Source organism: Acipenser ruthenus, chromosome 41 (assembly GCF_902713425.1).
Source record: "Acipenser ruthenus chromosome 41, fAciRut3.2 maternal haplotype, whole genome shotgun sequence".
NCBI lineage: Eukaryota > Metazoa > Chordata > Actinopteri > Acipenseriformes > Acipenseridae > Acipenser > Acipenser ruthenus.
The window spans coordinates 624,774-650,312 of record NC_081229.1 but is presented as its reverse complement, the minus strand read 5'-3'; the positions used below and the strand labels follow the sequence as shown (position 1 = coordinate 650,312).

General features: G+C 46.6%; 2 protein-coding genes across 2 annotated transcripts in view; one reads left to right on the top strand and one right to left on the bottom strand.

The window, feature by feature from the left end:
• Positions 1–6,003, top strand: part of LOC117434051 (suppressor of tumorigenicity 14 protein homolog) — a 20,415-nt gene extending 14,412 nt beyond the window's left edge. The window contains exons 10-19 of the mRNA XM_059011157.1: positions 109–218; positions 395–525; positions 728–832; positions 1,206–1,313; positions 1,889–2,005; positions 2,432–2,557; positions 2,975–3,155; positions 3,606–3,874; positions 4,346–4,482; positions 4,713–6,003. Of these exons, the coding sequence (XP_058867140.1) occupies positions 109–218; positions 395–525; positions 728–832; positions 1,206–1,313; positions 1,889–2,005; positions 2,432–2,557; positions 2,975–3,155; positions 3,606–3,874; positions 4,346–4,482; positions 4,713–4,874 (1,446 nt within the window). The 3' untranslated portion in view covers positions 4,875–6,003. The remainder of the gene's footprint in view (positions 1–108; positions 219–394; positions 526–727; positions 833–1,205; positions 1,314–1,888; positions 2,006–2,431; positions 2,558–2,974; positions 3,156–3,605; positions 3,875–4,345; positions 4,483–4,712) is intronic.
• On the bottom strand, positions 5,973–25,539 carry LOC117971982 (kin of IRRE-like protein 1). The gene is made up of 15 exons (XM_059011163.1): positions 25,101–25,539; positions 14,180–14,329; positions 13,797–13,946; positions 13,382–13,539; positions 12,790–12,940; positions 12,445–12,550; positions 11,934–12,082; positions 11,299–11,426; positions 10,649–10,775; positions 9,916–10,016; positions 9,318–9,516; positions 9,046–9,153; positions 8,651–8,763; positions 8,135–8,221; positions 5,973–7,803 (listed from the first exon to the last, which is right to left on the bottom strand). The coding sequence occupies exons 1-15, from the start codon at positions 25,144–25,146 to the stop codon at positions 7,348–7,350; spliced, it is 2,229 nt and encodes a 742-aa protein (XP_058867146.1). The 5' UTR covers positions 25,147–25,539; the 3' UTR covers positions 5,973–7,347.

The following is a 25,539-nucleotide window of genomic DNA, read 5'->3' as shown; positions in this document are numbered from 1 at the left end:
CATCAGGATGAATTTTAGATCCGAATGCTTCTTTGTTGTCTTATTATTAAAACGCTGTCTCCGAGCGCACAGGCATTGACTGTCTGTCTCCTGACTGTTCCTGTCCAGGTACCAGAAAACATGAAAATCCGTCTCAAGTTCATCATGTTCCGTGTGAAGGAGCCCAACGTTGATATAAGTGATTGTGGAAAAGACTACGTGGAGATCATGTCCCAGAAGTAAACCTGCATTCTCGTGTTGAATACATTAGAAGCGTGTCTGTGTGTGTGTCTGTGCGCGTGTCTGTGCGCGTGTGTTTCCGTGCTGTTGTTTCTGGCTCTACTTCACGCTCTAGTTGAGTATTTGTAGTCTCAGTGTTGCTCAAGTGCTTGGTTTGTGTTCCTCTCCTCATCAGGTACTGTGGGGAACGATCTCTCCTGGCTGTGGCCAGCACTGATAACACCATGGTGGTGAAGTTCCACTCGGACGAGTCCTTCACCGATAAGGGCTTCCTAGCGGTTTACAATGCCTACGACCCGCGGAACCGTGAGTGCGCCCGTCTCCTAGACTAATAACCACGTTTTGTTTTGCTGTGAACCAGTTTGTAATGATCCCTGATGTAGATGATGCACCTTTTAGAGATTCGATCAAAGGGGTTGAACGCCTCAGTAAGTCGGATGGTGAAATGGAGGGAGTGCTGTATATTGCATGGTGGTGTTTTCTGACTCTGTTCCTCTGTGTCACACAGCCTGCCCCGGTCAGTTTGCCTGCAACACTGGGCTCTGCATTAAAACGACGCTGCGCTGTGACGGCTGGAATGACTGCGGGGACATGAGTGATGAAGTGGACTGCAGTGAGTGTCACAAAATACTGTCAAATAAACTGTGTTGCCCTTTAAGGTATAAGGGACACCTGTGTGTCCCGCAAACAATGTCTTTTTTATTTTTGCAAAGAGGTGCACGGAACAGGTTGGATCTGGTCATCCAAAATCCTCAGTTTCCTCCTCGTGATACCCGAGTCGCTCTCCGATGCATTTTGAAGAAGAAACCGTTTTGAACAACCACCACCCAATTCCCTGTCCTTAAGGGGTTAAAAAATCTACAAAGAAAATCTGATTTTTTTTATAGCCCTCTTTTGTGCTGACTGAGTCAAATGAAGAAACTGTCCAACTTAATTACCCAGGATCCTCTTGAGTAACGTTGTTCCCCCCTTTCCCTGTCCTGCAGAGTGCGGGGAGGATCAGTTCAAATGCGACAACGGTCTGTGCAAACCCAAGTACTGGGTGTGCGATCGGGTCAACGACTGTGGGGACGGCAGTGATGAGAAGTCCTGCAGTGAGTGGGAGATCTTCCTCTTATCCTGAGCTCTCCTTAGGGCTGTTTTTAGCATTGCAAACCCGGCATGAGAAATCATCCAACACAAAGTGCTGGCACGCCTCAGCCTGTGCACTGAGCGTAGTTCTGATCTTCATCTCTAATCAAGTGCTCTTTGCTGGGTCAGACCTGTTATACAAAGAGTGCATGAGAAAGTAGACTCTCAACTTGAGTAGAGCCAGCCACTGAACACTTAGAAACATATTTTCTAAAATCTAAATAAAAAAAACAAAACAGAAGTTGATATGAATGTATTTGATCTGTTTGTGTAGGTTCTGTTATGGTTGAAATATTTCCAATGCTTTGTCATTGACGTGGAGTGTGAGATCTACACTCTGTGACATTAGAAGTGTAGCTGCTGCTAATGGCTTTCAATTGGGGGGGGGGGGGGGGGGGTAAACTTGCAGTCTCTTAGTTTTTGTGATTTTTTTTTTTTGAAAAAAAAAAAAAAAAGTAATAATAATTTGTATCGGATTTAGTAACAGCAATGCTCCGTGTCTCTGCCTGCCTCACTCTGTCCTCTGTGTGTTTCGAAGGCTGTGGTACAGACCAGTGGAAGTGTGAGAGCGGACTCTGCATCGACAAGGACAAAGTGTGCGACGGAACCCAGGACTGCACTGACCGCAGCGACGAGGCCTCGTGCAGCAAACAAGGTGAGGCTCGCGTGTGCGTGCGTGCGTGTGCGTGTGTGTGTGTACCCGAGCAAGAGAGCCGGGATCGTCTGCATTCATGGTTTAAGAGCTTTTAGCATGGCGTTGATTTTTCACTGCTGTCTTGTATTATCATTTCTAATCCACTAGGTGGTAGCATTATCAAGAAAAAAAACATGCAATCCCAGCATTTGGCACCAAGAATCACATAAAGCTGTGATGATGATGCAGCGGGTAATAGGAGGAGTGCTGAATGAACTGGAAACCAGAGTGTGTTTTTTATAGTCTGGCTATTCTTTGTGTAAATACGTTTTTGCTACTCGGTCTCTGGGAGTCTCTTTTGCAGATCTGGATCTCTTCACCACCGTGTGTGTTTCGAGAGCGGCTCTGTTTCTAACCCCAGCTGTTTCTCCTGTCCTTGTTCTTCAGGGAGCCCGACGGTGGCTTGCACTGAATTCACCTACAAGTGCAGGAACGGCGTGTGTTTGAGCAAACTGAACCCGGAGTGTGATAACAGCCCAGACTGTGCCGACGGATCTGATGAACAGGACTGCAGTGAGTGTAGAGATGCAGCAATGAATGATCCCAATGGGTCTTGCATTGCGAGCCTCAATAAACACCCATTGATCGATTTTGTTCGTCTCCCTGGTGCCCTGTTGGCAGCCTCTCCTATGTGTTTTATTAGTGACACGTGGTTGTGTTTAAAGGGCAGCATGGGTTGACATTTCTTCATTGCCTTTATAACAATTTCCTACATTAAAAGCACAGCAAAGTTTAATAAAGCACAGTGAAAGCATGGTGAAGCCTAGGTAAGCATTACAAAGAATAGCGAGGCAAGGTAAAGCATATTCTTAAACCTGGCAAACCAGGGTAAGCCATGGTAAATGCATAGTAAAAATACTGTGTAAACTGTTCTAAGAGGACCTTTTTAAATGATGTTAATAAGAGCCCCCTCCTCCTCTCTTGGGTCAGACTGTGGGAAGCGGCCCTACAAGCACAACCGCATCGTGGGCGGGACGAACGCGGACGTCGGGGAGTGGCCGTGGCAGGTCAGCCTCCACTTCAAGACCTCTGGACACACCTGCGGAGCCTCCATCATCTCGGAGCGCTGGCTGGTCTCTGCAGCGCACTGCTTCCCCACCACCAACCTCGAGTGAGTCCGCCTCAACCCTGGAGGGGCTTCATATTAAACCGGGGTCAAGTGTGTGGTTTTTTAATGTATAAAACGTGTTTCTCAATGGTTTTATTATTTTTTTTTTAAGTGTTAAAATGAGATGAAGATCATAGAAAAATACAATTGGTTTTTATATAGCGCCTCTCCTTATACAGTGATCACAAGAGCTGAACAATTTATCGGGCAAATCAAAATGTAATGTTTCTGCAGCTCTAATCTTTGGCAGAGAGGTTTTACTTCCTCTCCTGTGCGATGCCCTGCCCCTCTCTGTGTGACTCCTCCCCTCCTGTCTCATCCTGGTACTGACTCCTCCCCTCCTGTCTCATCCTGTTATGAACTCCTCCCCTCCTTGTGTAACCCCTCCCTCTCTCTCTGTAACTCCTCCCCTCCTGTCTCATCCTGGTATTAACTCCTCCCCTCCTGTCTCAGGTACCGCAATCCTGGAAGCTGGCTGACGTACAGCGGGCTCCACACGCAGCTCGACTACAGCAGCGCTGAGAGCCGCAAGCTGAAGAGCATCACCGTGCACCCCAACTACAACGCCTTCACCTTCGACAACGACGTGGCTGTGCTGGAGCTCAGCGCCCCCCTGGAGTTCAGCAGCACCGTCTACCCGCTCTGCCTCCCCGACGCCACGCACACCTTCCCCGCTGGCAAGAGCTGCTTTGTGACGGGCTGGGGGGCACTCGCAGAGTCCGGTGGGCATCAGTTCACCCATTAATGAATCCGTCTATTCATCCATTCATAATTGTATTGGAGCTACACAAACTGATTGTTCAGATTTGAACTCTCTGTAGAGAATCGGGCTGATAATCAGGTGAGGGACGCTGGTGTCGATCGGGCTGATTTACCATGGAGTGAAACTTGTTAAACAGCTGCTTGGGTTTGTGGTGATCGCTGCTTTTCTTAATGACTCCACGAAGAACAGCGATCCACACAAACCCAAGCAGCTGCTTGTTCACTCGTTACACTGGGGTGGGGGGGATAAAGTAAATTAGCCCCGATCAATCCCAGCGACTCTCCTCTGTGGGGCGCTTGATCCGAATAATGGGTGTGTGCGGCTCTATTTTATTATCCGCGATGATAGGCAGTAATAACATCTCTTTGTGAAGAGCTTGTGGGCGTGTCCCTCCGGCACAGTGTCTGACCCCCTCGTCTCTCATCCGCAGGGCCTCTTGCGAACATCCTGCAGAAAGCGGAGGTGAAGATCATCAACGACACGGTGTGCGACACCGTGATGTCGGGGGAGGTCACCTCCAGGATGCTGTGCAGCGGGTATCTCACAGGAGGAATCGACGCCTGCCAGGTAGGACCTGGGAACCGGCAGTGGGGTGTTGCTTGCGGGTGTGGCAGTGTTTAATTTGCATATCGTTCTCAGAGTATTTTGTAACTTGGTCTCTTGTCCTGCTCCCAATCTCAACCTGTAATAAAGAACGCCTGCTGACTTGTCTTCAGATTTAAATATAAAGATTCCAATATGCAAGAGCAAGTAAAATACTGTGAACTGTGCAGTGTCTCATCGCTCTCGCTCTGCAGGGAGACTCTGGCGGTCCGCTGGTCTGTCAGGAGAGCAGTGGGAGGTGGTTCCAGTCTGGAATCGTGAGCTGGGGAGATGGCTGTGCCCGGAGGAACAAGCCGGGGGTCTACAGCCGTGTCACCCAGCTGCGGGGCTGGATCAAAGAGCAAACCGGCATCTGAACCCTGACCGAACCACGGAGGAGCTGGACACACACATAGAAACTCATGGAAATGGACTGATCACGGAGAGCAGTTTGAATCCCTTGCAGACTGGTCATGTTGAAGCTGCCTACCATGGCCTTGCACCCTATTGACACTTCTGGCAGTTTTATTGATCTGCTTCCCATTCATTTAGGTTTTATTTTCTAAACAGTCCATCCCCAGTGAGTAGATATTGCAGGAGTAGTTTTTCCGAAGCTCTGTCCCTTGTTTCAGTACAGTTTTATCGGTGTAAGAGTAGAAGGACCCTTGATGAAGCTGGATGGACCTGCTTAATGCTGAATCGATTCTATTTAAAGGTGGATCCGGATCCTTTACTGAAACGGGCTACACTGAAAGCAGCCCTTCAGCATGTCACTATCTGCACTGCTTTGCTGCCTCTGAAGTGAATGTACAGACCCCCAGTATCCCTGCAAGAGAAGCTCTGAGTGTAAAACACATTTAGACTGGAAAGTATTTAAATGAATCTGAGCTCGGATTGGTCCATCGCAGGGCATGGATTTCTATCTTTTTTTTTTTATTTTACATTATTTTAAGTTTTTATTTTCATCCTTGGTCTGAATCGAGTCTTTACGGCAGTGCCATAGCTCTGTTATATAATGGCTGTGGAACCTCTGTCATTTAGATTTCATGCAGGACCTTGTCAAATGAAGTTTTTAAAGTGTTGTATAATAATACCATGTTGTTGGGCTTTGTTTTTATAATAAATTCATGACTTGTGTAATAACTGCTGTTGCTTCCCCCACGTGTGTGGTGTTGCACCTTTCTAGTCATTTATAATGATGGATGTATGTTTGCATCCGTGTCGGTGGGTTTGCTCCACAGAGGTATGTTTTTTTTTGGTAACACTGTGGCTCTAATGACTGTATTTAGACAGTAGTGACTTCGTAAACGCAGGTGTGCTTACACATCATTACAATGTCATTATGCACGGTTACAATGTACTTAACATGTTAATATTTTTGCACTGTAGATGGAAGTACACAATTGTGTCAGAAAAGGGTTATGGTTATATCTTGAAAAAAACTCCCATTCTTTTACACTCGCACAAACACAACATTTTATCGCAAATGTTTTATTTAAATATAAATACTGTATGTGTACAAAGTTACATGCAACAATAGTTTTGCAAATAAAGTTCTTAATTCATATAAAAAGTTGGATTGGTTTGCACCCAAATCCCAATTTCCTTTTGTCATTTATTTTATAAAGATATTTTACATTGGAGCAGCTAGCGATGTACATTTAAGGGTTATATGAAATATTAAATTAAAATAAGACACGCATGTACAGATCATTGTTTTTACACTTACAAAGTTCCTAAAGTCATGGAGATAGAAACATCAAACTTAAATATCTTTTACTGTCTTTACGTCAGCCTGGCCGTGGCTGGCTTTGTCGTACAGGATTCCAAAAAACACACATCAGTCCCACATTTTCTATTAGAAATACTGGTCTTGTGAAAACAATGCTGACACAAAGCTACATCAAAAGCAGCCCATTCGTTCCTGGCATTAATCAAAATGAACATTCGCTGAACAAACAGTTAACTGGGAGACTTCAGGAGTCCCAGTCATGTCTCCTGTTCAGCCAGCGCCCGTTCATCCGCCTCTTATTGAGCTGTCGCTCAGAGCTGTACGGAGCGATTAGATTTATAAAACGCTACGAGTTCTCTTGGGTATTAGCATGACTGCGGTTTCTTGTGCATTGCAGCAGTCGGATATCATTGTTCACCCACGTGCTTCCCTTCCACACAGAGAGAGCTTGGAGATCCCTGAAAGATCTACGTTTCCCCTCCTGGGTATACTGTACTGGCACCCCCTTACTGGAACCTGCCTATAGAATGAGCTTCATAAAGGAACGGAAGGAAGAGGTAAGGATCAGAGCTGTGATGAAATCCAGCATCTTTTCCTTCTGTTGAGTTTTTGACCAGTTGGACTAACAGGTAAAAGCAGTGTCTCGAATAAAGCTTTAGGATGCGTCTCCTTCAGTATACACACTGTCTTTAGACTCCTTGGTGGCCATAACCACCGGGACAAGAAGCCCACATAAATTACATTGTCCTCTCAAGTGACCCTAGGAGGTGTAGTCCCAGTTACCGGCACTGGTCCATCCAAAGTATACTTTTCAGTAACCAAACCAGTCCCTGAAAGACACCCTGTTCAAACATCTTCAAGGACTTGAGGTGGATAATAAAACACACGTCAATGTGAGGTTGTTGTTTTGACACAGTTCCACGCACCTTGCGTGAAGGAATTTAAAAAAGAAAAAACACTGTCTCAATGTCTTCGGTACAATAACTTAGTCACTCGGGAAACTTCCAGCGACGAAAGCGTGATTGTTCTTGCTTGATTTTCTAGGGGAGTGCGTCTCGCTTCGGTTCAAAAGCCGGAGGTTATTTTGCGGCCGCGTGTCCGATCCCCAGCGCGCCGCGTCACACGTGCGTCTGCATGCGCTGCTGCGTGGGCCGCCCGAAGTCTGACTGCTGTGAAGAAACCTGCGAGGATGCGTAGGAAAAGCGCGACGAGCTCGACACTTTGCTGGCCTGGTCAGAGGGGTCGTAAGAGTCCACCTTCTCGTAGGTGGCTGGCTTCACGTAGCTGGTGAAAGCTCGCCCGCAGGGTGCCGGAAGATAGGCAGAGCCTCCGTACACGGGCTCTCGGGGGTACTGCTGCTGCTCGTAGGCGGTGCGCCCCCCGGTGGCGGTCCCGTAGCGGTGCCTGTAGTCGTAGATGCGAGGCTGGCTGGGCTGCTGGCTGTACAGGGGGCTGTGGGGCAGCTGGGAGGAGGGGGTGTAGATGGGACGGGGGTTCGGGACGTAGTCGGAAAAGCTGCTGCGGATGTGGAGGTCCTCGTGGGTGCGCACGTTGTAGTAGCCATTGGTGGGATCCTGGAGAAAAAAATCAGAGAGAAGGATTAGGGTCTCGTTTTAATGGAATCATTCCTGTTTCATTGCTGTTTACAATGCATTTTTAATAGATATGTTTGTGATTTATTATTTTTCTTTAATTAAAGGTAATTATGTAATTTTGGGTCGTACATGGTAATTATGAATCTTTTATTTAGCTTGAGTAAAAATCTATTAGTTGTTTTCTTTCTTGGCAGTGTGATTGTACATTTTGGGTATCAACTAAGAGAAAGTCTTATATAAACTCCACGTTGATGTTACAAAATGAGAAGGTGGGTCCTGTTTTGAAGATAAAGGGGGGGTGGCTGGTTACCTTCAGCTCTGCCCGCTCGTCCTCCTCTTCCTCCAGCAGGTCACTGTGCTCTGTCCTGGAAGTTCCTGGAGATTCGCTGTTCGGAGCCTGAAGACACACACAAGCGGGGTTAAGGACTTGCCACGTTTCACGAGACACTTTCATTGAGTGTGTGAGGTTTATCTTGTTGAATGGCTCTGTATTTAGACATATGACAATAGACACTCTTTACACCATCTATTCCCACTTCCACGATGGTAAGATATGGTAATCGGCCAAGACATTGCAGCACTGTGAGTGTAGCCTACATAGGCAACTTGACATTACACAATTATACATAGAATGACCGTGCAATGAATGCATAAAAGACTGTAACCTCCCTTATATTAGCCCATTGTTCATTTGAGCTCACGATGTCTCTTGAATTGCTAACTCAGTGGACACAAGGCTCATCTACACACACACATGCACTGTTAAACACAACTGGATCGGCCTATTTTTCATTGTGATGTCACTGTTTCAGAAAAGGCAGCGTACCATTGGCTCCTTCACGTCCTCCTCTTCGTCCTCATTGGTCCGGGCCACGTTGTGGTCGCTGTGCACGATCTGCACTCGGATGTCACTCTTGGAGAGGCGCGTGCTCTTCTTGGCTGGGAGGAGAGAGAAGGGAGAGTTCACTAACCGGACGGGCAGGCTCGCTCAGTCGCTGCACAGTGGCTCTGTTTGTCGGGAAGAGGGTAGCTGACAGCAAGAACATTGCACCAGGTGGTTATTCGTTTTTCTGATGTGGTTTTGATTTAATGTGACAAGCATGCGACGAGAGTAGACAAAAACCCCAAATGGGACTGTCTTTGCTTCTGCCACACAAACAATCAATGCTGCTTCGTTTAAGAATGTAATCGCTACAGTGTGCACAGAGGCTTTGACCTCACCTTTCCCAGAGTTCCTGCAGCACAGCAGGATGATGACGATGATGCAGGTCAGGAGAACGGCTCCGCCCCCAGCTGCAGCGCCCACTATGATCATTAGGGGGAGCACTTCTGCGGGGAAACAAAGTACAGATCGGGGGTCAGGGAGGATACGAGTCAAACAAACGCCGGATGAAGAGTGTGTTACACTGTACCAAAGGACTGGATTGAATCCCCTTCCCGGAATAGACAGAACTGACAGATATTAATAATAATGACCAGGCAGCCCCTCCCACCTTGCTCCTGGAGTGTGAGCAGTGCCACTCCCTCTCCGAAGCGGTTCCACGCACTGCAGTTGTAGCGAACGCTGAAGTCATGCGCCGTCGTCTCTGTGATGACCAGTGATGACATCACTCCCCCGGCCACCGAGGCGGTGGTGACCGTGAAGCGTCCTGAGCTGCCTCCTGACAAGGTGGTCTCACCGAACGACCAGACCTGGGGAGGGACAGGAAGGGGGGGGTGGGGGTCAGTCAAACCAGCAGAAACATTATACAGCAAGTCTGAGCTCCCAGGGATGGGAATAAGACCCATTGCATAGCAGTGTTTGATTCATTCCTGGTTTCATTAGGAATTTGATAATAAGACACACCTGAGCTTGTTCCCTAGACACACTGGGGCTAATCAAGCTCTTATTAAAACGTGGAATGGGTGAAACTGCTGTGCAATAGGAGTCTTATTTCCAGCCCTGGCTCCTAATACACCACCTAACATTCTGAGAGTGCAGGCAGGCAGATTACATATATTGAGCCCAATTCACAAAACTCATGTTTGTTTTGTTGGATTAAATACAGATTCTGCATGCACCTTTTTTGAGACCATTTTGACTATACTTACAATCTTGTCTGGCAGGGGTGTGCTGTCAATGAAACACTCAAGCTTCCCATTGCCTCCCTTGGCTGCGTGCTGAGTGGGCTCTGCTGTGATCAGTGGGGGGCCTGGAGAGAAAGAGGGGGGTGGGAGTAAAGAAATGAGAGGAGATCAGAGACAGACTCAGGACAGGGTGGGTCATTTTCACACAGAGTGGAGATGAGGCTGTATGGAATGGGTTATCCATTGGGAGCCTGGATGCAGTCCAGGGACCAATGGCCTCCTCTCGCTCTTAATATTTATTTTTCAAATATGCTTTACCAGACCTCTCTGTGCTTTACAATACTTCCCTATCCTTTACCATACCTCTCTGTGCTTTACAATGCTTCCTTATGCTTTACTAGACCTCTCTGTGCTTTACAATGCTTCCCTATGCTCCACCAGACCTCTCTGTGCTTTACAATGCTTCCCTGTGCTTTACCATACCTCTCTGTGCTTTACAATGCTTCCCTATGCTTTACCAGACCTCTCTGTGCTTTACAATGCTTCCCTATGCTTTACCAGACCTCTCTGTGCTTTACAATGCTTCCCTATGCTTTACCAGACCTCTCTGTGCTTTACAATGCTTGCCTATGCTTTACTGTGCTTTCACTGTGCTCTGTCACCCTGTGCTGTGCTTTTACTTTTGGAATGCTTCCCTGTTTCAAGCCCTCGGTGCTCAGACACACACAGAGTGAGAGGAAGTGCATTGCGGACGCACCGTTCACTGTGAGGGTGACCTCCTGCTCAGCCACTCCGATGCGTGGCACGATGGCTTTGCAGGTGTAGCTCCCAGCATCCTCCTGAGTGACCGCCTTCAGCTGCAGAGTGTTCCCATTACTGAGGACCTGGAGGAGGAGAGGAGCTGTGTCATTGGAGGGTAGAGAGGTGCCGCCCCTATGGGATAAGCATTTACTGTAAAGCTCTCTGGATCGACCAGGGGCTGCTGGCCAGGTATCATTGCTGCTTTTCTAAAGCTGAAGCAACACTGGCTTGCAGCCTGGTTCCAAGACACCACCGGGAGACCTAGTTTGAGGTTGCTGTATGAAACCCCCAAGTCTCCCCTGGTGTGCCATGAGAGCTAGTTAACTAAAAACCAAGCTCCAAGCCACATAGTGGCTTTGTGTTCCCTCAGCTTAAGGGAACTCATCCTTAACTATTAAAGTTCTAAACTTAGGCAATGAAAAAAGAGTCAAACAAGGACATTCTTTATAGGTAAGAAAAAGTTAAGAGAATAACATTTTAAAGAAGAGGATAGGAGAGAACTGTATTGGGAGATTGGTCATGATTCACTTTTAGTATTTCACGTCTCTTCATGATTCCTGTGGGATTACTTGAACACATTATGAAAATAAAGGCTGGTCCACTTACCACGCTCGAGCCCACTTTGGTCCAGGCTAAGGTCAAAGGTGGGTTCCCTGTCCAGGAGCAGGTAAAGGCAGTGTCCATTCCGACATCCACAGACTGGGGCTTGGGTTCAGACATCAGCTTCGGACCAACTGCAAATTAATAGAAAGAACAGAGTTAAAAACACACTGAAGAAATACTAACCCAAACCCAAACCCAAACCCAAACCCAAACCCAAATACTAACCCTAACCCAAACTCCTATCTAGTTTTGGGGGCTACGGACAAAGTTTTGCAGCATCACCCTCTATATAGAATTAACACATTTTGCTTCATAAAGTGGAATGAAACCTGCTAAATAATGTTACATTAACATATTGAATTACATAACGTCGCTTTGTAGTTTTCCCATATACTTAAAGCAAAAAACGGACACAAATTGAAAGATATTTTTGAAATCTAACATGAAATACTATTGTGCTACTATTATGGCTTTCCGGTAGTAGACTTTTGCTATGTCATTTTGCAGTTTCTTTGATTTTAAATAAAAGATCTAAATTATGTTCATATAGTTAATTTTTAGGTCTCAATCCTAAAATTCTAGATGATGTAGAAAAACTGGCGAATAACCCGGGAGTGTGAGAGTCAGTAAGCGCTTACACTGCACATCCACCAGGGTGCTGACGTTGGTGCTGCCCGCGGAGTTGGACACCTCGCAGGACACGGGGTCCGTGAAGTAGGTGTGGTCGACCGTGGCCTCCAGGCTGTCTCCATTGGCCTCGGAGATGGGCACGCCGCCTTTTGCCCACCTGAGAGAGAGAGAGAGTAGGTTGTTTGCTTAGATATTCTCTTCTATAAAAGCTTGAGTCTCTTATAACTTGCAAACTACTTTGTTGGGTCGGGGGAACAAAACAATGAATAGATCTGTAAGCGTGATCAGTGGCAAGGGCATGTTGTTTTCATGATCAGTGGCAAAGGCATGTTGTTTTCCATGTCAGGGCAAAACCCTTGTAGCTGCTAAGTGCACTACCGTCCTGCTAGTTCCAAAACGCAGACTTTTTTTAGGTGTTTTGTTTTGTGTTGTATTTGTTCCGTACTACTTTGCCTCCATTGCATACCATAACCCATTGCATTGTCCAGCAATGACAAGGCAGGCAGTCCTGAGCGGTACCTGTAGCCGGTGATCTCCGGGTTGGCCGAAGCAAAGCAGACGAAGAGAACCTTGGCTCCTTCCAGGACGGTTTGCGGCTCAACGGAGAGAGTGACGGTCGGGGGGTCTGAAAGGAAAAGGGAGGGGAGTTGGTCACCAAAAACAAAATCAGCAGGACACTGATCAGCAGGACATGGACCAGCAGGACACTGACCAGCAGGACACTGATCAGCATGACACTGGTCAGCAGGACACTGAGCTCGGGAAAGAAAGACCGGCCCATTTACAATGTCGGTGGTGGAATCTGGGAATTCTGTAGGAGCTCAAACGGGGGGGGACTCAGGGGCAGCGAGGCTGTGTACTCACGCTGCACGTTGAGCGTGACGGAGGTCTGCTTGCCGGCAGGGGCGGCGGGGTTGCTGACGTGGCAGGTGAACGCTCGGCCGGTGTCCTGATCCTCGGGAGTGATCAGGAGCATGCTGGACGACAGCTCCCGCTTGCCATCTTCCATCAGACTCTGAGGAGAGAAAAACCACACAGCGTTAGATGACGTGATTAATCACACGGGATATTCAAACATTCACAGCTCGATGTATCCCATCCGCAGCAGAGACGGTCGCGTTTGTACTCCTTTTTAAATAAACGACAGTGTCAGGAAATGCCTCCCTTGGCTGCAGCGGAGATGAGAATTGTGAAAATGAGAGGGACAGATTCAGGACAGCCGCTGATAAATGACTGTAAGAGAAAAGCAGCGTGCGAAGGAAACCGATGCCTGCACGAGGTCCGAATAAAAAAAAAAACAACACCAGAAACGCGTTTCTCAGCTTCCTTTGATTTGATGGGCTTCCAGGTTTATTTATTTGACCCCGGTGATTTATTTAAGTTAACCTGTGCTTCCCGGCTCATTCAGAATGAAGGCGTGTCTGGATATTGAACAGAAGGAAGCCCGGATTGTTACCTTGGAGTAGACCACCGCCTCCTGCAGCTCCCCCTCCCGGTACCACGTGATCTCCGCGGCCGGCTTTGCCCCGGAGGCTCTGCAGGTCAGGTTGTAGGGCGCGTGTGCTTTCAGCCTCACCACCGGCCCGTCGTCCACCGTGGGGTTCTCGGGGGGCACTGGGGGATCAACAAGGGCGGGTTAGCCGGACCCCATTGGCTCTCTGACAGTATGACATCATCACCTGAACCCTTTGTGCATTATAGTCCACAAACTGTCGACAGAACTAGCAAAACAACTAAAAAAAACAGTTTGCATTTAAATTCCATGAACGATGAACCTTGCCCTGGATCAGTTGTTTAGCACACCCATCCCTTAACTCCAATCCCATACTCCTGCAATGGCAGTGTGCTGTGCAGGGCATCAGCTCCCTTACCCAGCACAGTGAGCCTGGCTCTGTGGGAGCGCAGGGCTGCCTGAGTGGCCTGGCACTCGTACACAGCGTCATCCGCCAGCTCAGCAGAGTCAATGAGCAGACTGTGTTCATCTGACATGGGCTCCCCCATGATGGAGTACCGGGTCCAGCCTGCAGGGGGGGACAGAGAGGGAGAGGGAAACACATTCATATAACAAGCCAGTACCATGTAACTTTTTAGCACAGAAGATCGGAAGCACTTTTAAAAATATATACCTTTTTCATGAACAGACTACCAGTATAAACACTAGGAGAATTAAATGAAAACAATGAGATTCTGTCCTATTGAATTCCTTCAAGTTCCCTAATTTCTCTCCTGCTTTTACTTTCTTAAAGTTGCTTACCTGGCAGGTCCCTCTCTCCTCCCAGCGCCAGCCCATCCTTGGTCCACTGCACCATGCCGCGGTATCCCACGATGACGCAGGGCAGTGTCACAGACTGACCGCTCACCACCACCTGGTCCTGAGGCTCCTGCGAGAAGTATGCAGCGCGTCCTGGAAGGAGAGAAACGTACCGCAGAGTGAGCGACGCTCCAGAACCTCTCTGTCCAACAGCAGCAGGTATGAGTCGCACGCTAAACTCATCATTCAGATGGACCTGCCTTATCAGCTGCTTCTTGAAACAGAAAGAATTAAAACAGTTTAGCTCTCCTGAAACTTCTTACAAGAAGGTTCGATTGAAACATGTTGGGAGGCAAACAGAATATGGGCAGTGGCCGTGTTGAGTGAACATTTTAAGACAACTAGCATTATTACAAAAGACATGTTTCTGATGGTAGATAGGGAAATATATACATATATTATGTGAATATATACTGTATGTAGGCTTACTTTACTTTCTACACAGCTGAAGAAGGGCTTTTGTTCGGAAAGTCCTGCAATAAATAATATTTTTAATCATGTACACCTTTTGTCCACCGCAGTTATACTGCCTTTCAAACTTTTATATAGATCTCTATAATCCATAACTAATAACCACTCGATAGTGCTAAACTAAAAACATCACTAAAAGAAAAGGAATGGCTATTGCTTTGACTAGAACACTCTCCGGACACTTTTGCCATTACAGCTTTTTTCTTTTTTTGGCAGTTTGATCAGAATCACTTTTTCGAGCCTCGCAGACAGAAATCTTCATCTGCTTAAAGAACGGCCGCTGAGGCGGCACTAAACCAGCGGAATTATTCCTCAAGAGAGACACTTAAACAGACTGCGAGGGGCCCTGGAAGAAAAGCAGGCAAAGAACAGGAACATACGGTGCCCAGAGCCTCCCTTTGTCCTCCCGTCCCTCTCTTTTATCACCCTCTTCATTCCCAATCAATCCCTGCTAAATGCGTCTTTAATAGCTTTTCAATAGCGGCCTTTCCCCCCGGGGATGGGGCCTGTCTTTCAGAGGCGTCCCATTGAAGCAGGCTTCCGAGGTCTGCCAGGGGCTTTTGTCTCCAGTCAATTATACACTTCATCTGGGGAGCTGGGGAGCTGGGGCTTAATCCAGGCAGCCCCCTCTCTACGCTCCCACCCCGCCTAGCCGAGCGAGAACACGACCCGCCGAGCTGTAAGTCAAGGTGCGATCCGCTCCACACTGGATTGTGGAGAGATTGAGATCTACCCTCAATAAGAACATGAAGACCCCCCTGGCTGGGGCTCAGCTCACAAACAGTTTTGGAATGCATTTATTTTTTTAAATGTATTATTTTTTCCTTACAAATTATCCTCTTTTTCCCCCTTCTATTGCTATAAGCAAAGCAAACAGCTTTAGGGACCTCTTTGGAAGGCAAATGCTGCCACTGGATCTGTATGGAAGTTAGCTGCAGGAGAGAGAGGTTGGCTGGTTGCTTGGCTGGTTGCTTGGCTGGTTGCTTGGCTGGTTGGCTGGTTGGTTCAGTTCGGTTTCTTGCTAACTTCCCAGTGTTTTTGCTAAGCTGTGTTGGAATACCCTCCCCTCTCCTGCGGTTTCAAAGTGCTCCTATGGAATGGAGTTGGCAGTGCAGTGTGAAGGCAGTGCCAAGCAGAAGGACATGCAGCCTGTGCAGATTGCTACAGCAGGGTATTAAAAGAGCTTTATACTTAGCCATCTGCATTGTGGAGGTAAAACGTTTCAATGCTGCAGGACTCTAAAGAGACCTTTCCAGCACATGAGCTGAAAATTAGGAAGGAATAAACCAGATTAGAAGCCAAGCTCTTCAATTAACCACTGAGCTACTCAAAACCACTGCCTTCCACACTGCAGTCCAGTGCTCTAATCACTGAGCTACTCGAACCCACTGCCTTCCACACTGCAGTCCAGTGCTCTAATCATTGAGCTACACTCGAACCCACTGCCTTCCACACTGCAGTCCAGTGCTCTAATCACTGAGCTACTCAAACCCACTGCATTCCACACTGCAGTCCAGTGCTCTAATCACTGAGCTACTCAAACCCACTGCCTTCCACACTGCAGTCCAGTGATCTAATCACCTGAGCTACACTCGAACCCACTGCCTTCCACACTGCAGTCCAGTGCTCTAATCACTGAGCTACTCGAACCCACTGCCTTCCACGCTGCAGTCCAGTGCTCTAATCACTGAGCTACACTCGAACCCACTGCCTTCCACGCTGCAGTCCAGTGCTCTAATCACCTGAGCTACACTCGAACCCACTGCCTTCCACACTGCAGTCCAGTGCTCTAATCACCTGAGCTACACTCGAACCCACTGCCTTCCACGCTGCAGTCCAGTGCTCTAATCACTGAGCTACACTCGAACCCACTGCCTTCCACGCTGCAGTCCAGTGCTCTAATCACTGAGCTACACTCGAACCCACTGCCTTCCACACTGCAGTCCAGTGCTCTAATCACCTGAGCTACACTCGAACCCACTGCCTTCCACACTGCAGTCCAGTGCTCTAATCACTGAGCTACACTCGAACCCACTGCCTTCCACGCTGCAGTCCAGTGCTCTAATCACTGAGCTACACTCGAACCCACTGCCTTCCACGCTGCAGTCCAGTGCTCTAATCACTGAGCTACACTCGAACCCACTGCCTTCCACGCTGCAGTCCAGTGCTCTAATCACCTGAGCTACACTCGAACCCACTGCCTTCCACACTGCAGTCCAGTGCTCTAATCACTGAGCTACACTCGAACCCACTGCCTTCCACGCTGCAGTCCAGTGCTCTAATCACTGAGCTACACTCGAACCCACTGCCTTCCACGCTGCAGTCCAGTGCTCTAATCACTGAGCTACACTCGAACCCACTGCCTTCCACGCTGCAGTCCAGTGCTCTAATCACCTGAGCTACACTCGAACCCACTGCCTTCCACACTGCAGTCCAGTGCTCTAATCACTGAGCTACACTCGAACCCACTGCCTTCCACGCTGCAATCCAGCAACTAACCGAGTTCTATGGCCCTGGTCCTATACTATATGTGGCACTATAACCACACAACGAAGCAGCCCCCTAAATATCTGTCTAGAAGGTTGAACCCTGTGTTTTTCCCTCAGTCCGCGTCTGTGTTTTCAGTTTCAAGAGGAATGATGTGTTGTTTTGTTCAGTGCTTCTCTTTGTTTCGTTTCATTTTTTCCTCCCCCTGTCGTTCGCGGCTGTGTCATGCCTCTCTGAATCGGAGGGTTAGCGTAGTCTTGCTAATACGGATCCCTCATGCCTTCTGCTTGGGATTTAGCGGCCAGGTTTTCTTGTTTTATTGTGTGTCTTTCTGAAAGTATTGAAGACCGAGGCCACCTGCAATCGAAGTCAAGAGGGCTATTTGGAGATGTGTTTTTTTTTGTGCATTCAAGATCTGTCTCAGGCTCTCTCTCAGTCCTTTTCTCCTCACGTTTTTTTTTCAAATTAGACCCTAACAGCTTTTTAAGAGCTGTTTTCCCTGGTTTTAATCCTCTCAGCCTCTGCTTTCATGCATTATTCCCCATTGTCTGAGCTGTCATTGGTAGAACCCCCTTAGTGAAGAGGCTACCCCACCCCCCCTCTGAGCTGCATTCACCCATGAACTGCAATCCCAGCCTAGGGAGGTTAATATACACCAGCCTCCACAGATCTCCACTGTGAAACTACTGAAAACAAAAAACAAAAAAAACATTCACTTCTCTTGAGTATCCTTCAGCCGAGTCCCAATGCTTTTAAAACACATATTCGTAACTTATGGAGATATATCCCTTATAATAACAGTTTATCATAGAATCACCCTCTATAGAATTAACCCATTTCGATTCAGAAACGTCGAATGAAACCTGATGAATGATGTTACGTTAACATATTGAATTACACACCGCTGCTTCGTAGTTTTCCTCATATACTTAATCTAAAAAAACTGTCAAAATTGAAAAATGTGACATTTCGAAATCTAACAAAATAAACGGCTGGGGTGTCGACCGCTATCCTCGCTTGCCGCGATTAACTTCCAGACCTCAAACATATGCTGGCTTCTGCAAGAATGCAGGGGGCTGTTTCCCTGACCTGGCCCCCAGCATTCCTATTACACGCCTCTCCAGTGCGTCCAGAGACCATTAAACACTCCATTGTGTGCCCGCGCACCCCCTCACCTCTCACCCCGGCCCTCGAGAGTGGGTAGGCTGTGTGACCCCCCCTGGACTTTGTCACTTAATCTTCGGGCTGACAGGAGAAGGCTCTCTGCTTCTCTAATGGAAGTGTGGTGCTGCAGCAACGGGCAGAGATGTAGCAAGACAGGAAACAGCCCGACAGAACTGGACAGATCCCAACAGCGCCTGTGCACTAGCTATTATATTCTGGGCCTTCAGCGTGATTTTAGAATTACTAAACTTAATTTCAGTTCAGTGGCAGACAATGTTTCATCCAGAAGTCTTTTTCAATGCCTCTGAAACATGGTCCTCCTGTCCCACGATGCACCACGCATGAAGCACTTACACATGAAGCAACAGGTGGGAGACTGCAGGGTACTAGGAGACTAGGTTGAGAAATCAATAGCCAGAGATGCAGAGATCTGCAGCAGTACAATACCACTCGTTTCAATACAGCACATTTTTCCTCTTTTCCTCCCCACGTTCATTTTCATCCTTCTTAACTCGCTTCTCTTTTTAATCTTTAATTAAAGTGGCCCTGTTTCCCGGTCCCGGGACGCTAACATGACCCTGCGTCCCCAGGGATAGTAAGAGGATTGAAACACTCAAGGAGGAGGATTAAACCATGTGGAGGGAGGGAGGGAGGGAGGGAGGACTGGATCTTAAAGGAAATCAAGATCCACTGCCATTGACCGAGACTCGCTTAACCCTGAGTTTTAAACCAGAGAGGATTAACTAGAAAGCAAACTCCAGGTTGCCTGTGTAAACTCTGGGACAAAGGATAGAAAAGCCTACTTTATTGGATTTTAATTAAGCACAGGGGTGGGAAGATAGCACTCACTGAAAGAGTCACCGGTCTACATTTATTTAGAAGTTTTCTTTTTTTGGAAAATATCAGCCCTGTTTTTTTTTTTTTTAGCAATCATTTTACGATTCAAAGGAAACTCTTTGAATTTGTCTGTTGGCATCTGTATCCACCCTTTTAAAGGCTTCATTTCTCTATCCTTTTAACCTAAAACTGCGATGTTAGAGACTGGAGTTAGGCATTGTGGAGCTGTGCAGAGTTAATGACCCCCGACTCCCCTCCCCTCCCCTTCCACCCTCATCTCAAATTTACACAGGTGTAAAAACAGCCATGGATAAAGATGACAGGATCCGTGATATAGTTCAGCTGCTCGGATTGTGCAAACAGAATTCAGTTTCGGGTTCGGTTTCACATTCTTCACCCGGCCCCTTCTTTCATGTCTTATTATTCTTTTTGACCTTCTCTTTTGTATCACCCCTGTCCCCTGGCATTCCTTGACCTTCTCAGTGTTTAACCGGCTGACAATTTCCATGTGTGCGTCTGTCTACCCTCAACGCAGACACAGTAAAGCAAATGTTTAACATTTCACAGGGCACTGTTTATCTGGCTGGTTTCTTTTTTTTTATGTGCCTGTAAAGCGTATTCTTCAACAAACATCGAAACTGTCGTGTAAAATATGCCCTTTTACTTTTCAACAAGAAGTGTCTAATTTGTATTACTGTGTTTACTTATTTATTAATGAATACGGTGCATTTTATGAACTACAAACAGAGACGCGTGTAGTCGCACCATTTCAACATGGTTTGGGATCTTGACCTCTGGCTTCGGTCGCTGGTTTACAGTGGGATTTCTGTAATGTGGGTCTCAATCTCTTTCTCTCAACCCTTGTAATCTGTCTGCCTCTCTCCTGCTTGGATTTCCCAAAGTATCACTGACTCTGCTTGAGCTGCAGCAGCAGGGGTAAACCTGCTTTCACTTGCTGGATAACATTGGGTTTCCAGCTCTGTGTCTCTCTCCCCTCCCTCACACGCGGAGTGGACCTGGAAGACGTCATTTTAACAGAACAGCAAAGTGCAGTGAAGCACAGTGAAAGCATGGTAGAGCACAGGTGAGCATTGCAAAGCATATTCAAAAACAAACCAGGCTAAACTAACCCTTATACAAGTGTCCCCTAGTAAAAGCACAGCAAAGTGTAATAAAGCACAGTGAAAGCATGGTAAAGCATAGGGAGACCTCTAAAGCAGAGACAGGTATGACTTTTTAGTGCTTCAAACTAGATCATTGAGATCTCCAACGCGTTCACTCATGATGTTGTTCATCTGTTTAGGACCTCACTACATTAATGAAGATATCATTGAGATCTCCAACGCGTTCACTCATGACTTTGTTCATGTGTCTAGGATCTTCATGGACACAAGTGGCCCGGCACACAGACAGTAAAAGGATACTTTCCTTCAATGGATTTCGTGCTGCTGACTGTAATACAGGGTATGAGGAATGCGGTCCTAATCACTTCTCCACACCCCCCCTCAGCACACACACCCTGGCACCCCCCAGCACAGAGACGCCCTCTTAATATCCGAGGAGAGCGCAGAGTGACACGGGCTTGCTGTTCATCTTCCTCACTTTTCAGAGATGCTTTGCTATCTTTCTCTCTCCTCCCCTCAGATTAGTTTTGATGCTGCTTCTGAGTTCAGAGTTTTGGGTTGTTTTTTTTTGTTTGTTATAAATTTCAAGCTTTCATCTGAATTCACCGCATGGAACCAACTTTCTGTAATGAGGAAATCAAAGACCTGGAGCGCCTGGGCACTCAGCATTCCACAGCTGCATCACACAGAACTAAAAGCTACTTACAGGCTTGAAAAGAAAGCAATATTCATTGAGGCATAACCACACATCCCTCCTGAGCAAATGAAACGATTTTAAACAGCCCTGTCAACTTGAATCAGTCCCTGTTTTCCATGGTGGTCCTACACTCTGCTAACGAGTAGATTTTAACCAAAACTGTTTCTCAGTTTCTTATGGTTTTTCACCTGAAGGATATCTATGTGTGTGCTTGGAGACAGACTAATCAGATTGAAATGTTTGCTCAAGTGATTGAACCCAGAGAAGAATGCCCAGGGCTCCCTAACAGGAGATCGCAACATGCTTAAACACACACAGCTTTGCTCTTACCCTCCACCTTTCAAGATCAGCTCTGATAAGGTCTGGGGTCTGTGCCATTGTTTCAACCCTCCACCACCAGACAGCACACACTGTAAAGGGAGGTCTGGAGATAGGAAGCACAAAGGAGCCTTTTTTCATTGTTCCCTGTTTGCTAACTAGACAATGCAGAGGCCGGCCAGCCCTCTGGCTCTACAAAGCCTGTCTTTGTCTTCCTGGGTTCATTTTAAACTCGTTCAAGGATAAACAAGAGGAAGCTAGTGAGCCAGGAAGCTGTGCTCAGGAGAAGCAGAGAAGCGACCTGGTTATCACAATGCATCCGCCCCTGGCTTCAGCTCAGCAAGCCTGCTGACAGCAACAGGAACCGCAATGCTGAGGGGTCGGCTGTGTCTGACGAGCTGCTCGTTTCACACAGGACCGCTTTCTCAAAGGGATTGTTTAACTAAAATGAACTTAGAGATTTCAAGCCAGCAATAACATTTTTTACTTGAAATCTGCAACTTTTTTAGGAGCCGATTAACAATTAAAAAAAGGATCTTTAAGGGTTTCAGTTAAGTAACTGAGAGAGCAGGTGGAATGAAACCAGAAGGGGTCCCGAGGAACAAGGTTGGGAAGCCCTGGTGTATTGAGATACCTGCGGTGCCATTGTACCCTACAGCAACCCCTAATGCAACACATTGCAGTCCTGCTGTGTGCCACTGACTGGGTGAGGGCCACGCCACCTACAACACACCAAGATCTCAGTCTAATCAACACTGTGGCACTGTTTCAACAAAAAGCACAGACACAGGAGGCTGTGTGGTCCAGTGGTTTAAGATAAGGGGCTTTTAACCAGGAGGGTCCCGGGTTCAAATCCCAGCTCACTCACTGACTCACTGTGTAAGCAAGTCACTGAACCTCCTTGTGCTCGTGAGACGTTGTAAGTGACTCTGCAGCTGATGCTTAGTTCACACACCCTAGTCTCTCTAAGTCGCCTTGGATAAAGGCATCTGCTAAATAAACTAATAATAATAATAATAATATAGAAGCTGGGTCTCAGATTACAGCCTGTGTAAAGGATTCAGTCATGTATGTGCACAGGGGAGGGGGTGACCGCAGTGTCCCAGGAGAGGAGGGGATGGGGGGGATTCTGTGACAGTTTAGCAGGTGGTTTCATTATCCAGCACTGCATGGACCTTATGGAGACACAGTCGGGCTGTTTTCTGAGCAATGCGTTGATAAATGGCTGCCCTAACATTAGGAGACAGAGAGAGAGAGAGACAGAGGGGGCTGAGAGTCCAGACTAGAGTTGTTTTAGACAGAGAGAGGGGGCTGATTCAGTCCAGACTGGATTTGTTTTAGACAGAGAGAGGGGGCTGATTCAGTCCTGACTGGATTTGTTTTAGACAGAGAGAGGGGGCTGATTCAGTCCAGACTGGATTTGTTTTAGACAGAGAGAGGGGGCTGATTCAGTCCTGACCGGAGTTGTTTTAGACAGACGCTTTGTTTGGATTTAGACTAAACTCATACAGAACGCTTGGCTTTCTAATCAGAATAGCTTTACTTGTGCCTGACTGGAAAACCAGTACGAATCTCCATGTTGTTTTAAGGTATCTTTGGAAACCATCCCTAATCTCAAAAGTTAGACAAACAAACTGTATCTCTATGGTCCAGAACTGAAACAAGAGCAGGAGCAAAAAAGGAAATAAAAAAAAAAAAACACAAAAAAGTGCCACGGATTCTTCAATAGCTTCAATATCAGAAACCTAATTGGCTGTCAGGTTTGTTTATATGATAGAAACCTGTACAAACAGGGGTGTCAATTGGAAAACAGTATGAATGGGTGTGTGGGAGATGGGCTCTATCTGCATAGGCCTGTGCTTGGAAAATTAGATAGCTTGCACAAAATAATTACTGGGGGGCTGGCGGAGGTATCACTTTAGTGACGTTCCTCAAACCATAATAATGACTAAATGGTTTGGGAATATCTGTCTTGGCAGGATTACATAAAGCAGAACATTGGATACCATCTGGAAAGTGTTCCAGCACCCCTCCCATACAGCTGCTGCTGTCAATCAACGACCGTGAGTCTATCTGAAACCAGCTCCGCGCTGAACGATGCGGCCCTGCTGCCCTGAAACCCAACAGGCTCTTGTGACGTCACACAGGGCGGCAAAGCACTTAAACAGTGGCTTAAATGTGTGGGCTCCCGAGTTAACCCGTTAGGTACCAGATAATTTTTTTCTTTGAAAAAAATTCATAACACAAGCTGTATTTGTGTAATTTGACTAAACTCGTGCGGTAACGCAATTAAAGTAAGTTATCATAACAATACAGGGGAGAATTAAAACAGCATGGCCCAGTTAACAATACAAATTATGAGTTAAGAAGAGACTTGCAGCCTGATTTTCAAAAGGGTCAAAATAAGAACTGAGTTGCAAAGCCATTCTTAAAGTCAGATTTCTGTAACAAAATCACTCTACTTATATTTATTAAAGGTTGAACAAGTAGATTCACAACTCATTTGATATAAATTCAAAGCCATATACTCAGTGACTCAAATCCGGTTTTAAAAAGCTCTGTAAAAGTTCTTATTTCGCCCTTTTGAAAGTCAGGGTGTTACTGTGCGCGGACGTACATGCAATCATTAACAGGGTTGTTATTCGGTTGCAAAATTTAACAGGAAAAAATAATTTCAAGGAGATGGGTCGCAACATTTAAAAAAAACAACTCCGGATATTTACTTTCCGCTGAAATCGGAAATGTTCCCAAAGAGGATGTTATTTCAAGTTTCTCGTTTATTTTTAGCTCGCACTTCTCCGCCTTTCCGGCTTGGTGTGTAGTGAAGCGTGTGTACTCTAAATTAACATTTTAATTTACTCTAATTAATGGTTCACTGGCTATCAAAGGGATGTTTTAATTTACAGATAAAAAACCGGCTCAGCTCTCAAGCTCTCCCTGCTCAAGCACTTTCTCTAATAAACGTTTTCACTTATAAAGTAGCGGCAGGGCGAATCGGATTAGCGGAATGCATCCGGTATAGGCTATTCTATGGGATTCTATATACTGTGTCTATTGAAAAAAAAACTAGCAATCCTACAATGATTATATTTCATACTGTAAAATGTCCTATTGTAATAATAATACAGTTTTACTGCAGTAGAAACCAGACCCAAATGCGGCTCGCTATAATACACACTGACCGGACCGGACCGGACCCGGATCCTAATCTTAACCTACCTGCATTCTGGGTTAGTTTATGGTACCCCAGCACGGTCCTTGAACTATGATCACGATATCCGTGTGCGTTTATTGCGCATGCTAACCACTGAAACGTTCACGGGAATCCTATCAAGATACTGGGAGATATCGGAATGACATACACTCGAAGAACAACGAGGAGCGCAGCAGTAACACCGATGATACCACCGATAGGGGTTTAAAACGATTTCTTAACAGGTCTATAAACTACCCGTTTCCTTTCTCTAAACAATAGGAATATGTTCTTCACTCTGATATACTGTAGAATGTGTTCTGGTAACAAAAACTCTCCCCAATAGGCTGCGGTCAGATTTCTAGTCCTAGTGACGTCACTCCGTTAAAAACACGCACCCGCTCTAATGGGATGCCTGCATCGTTCTACATTGTGAGGAAGTGCATCGCATCACATTCTATTAATTTGTATCGGACCCCAGCGATAGCGCACTGGTGCTGAAATGGAAAGCGACGCCGTTGATCAAAGCGGCGGGTTAAAGATAGGCTGTTGCGGGCTAATGACATGGCTTACCTCCTTCCAGCAGGCACACGGAGAGGACGGTCCAAAACGCAAACATGATCCTCGGTGTGTCGAGTCCGGTTTTCCTGGAGAATCTGCCGAATTGTGATTGATTTAAAGCAGTAGCTGATATTGCTGCCCACTTGGTGAATGAAAAAAAGATTATTTTTTTTCCTGAAACTTCCCCCCGTTCCTTATCACTGCTTCTTATTAATGCTATTTAATTCAGAAGCGAACGGAAGTATTTTTTTTACTTGATTCCGATGTGAATCAGGTCGATTAATCTATTTCTGAAATTGATTAAAATCGTAGTAGCGAACTTTAAGCCTATAACATATACTGCATAGTATAGTAAAGTACAGAGATGCGCGTTTCCTACTGTCTCTCCTTTCCCAGCTGATCGGTTTCAGGGATAATCCACACTGAATTCTATCTGCTTTGGGATTTGGGA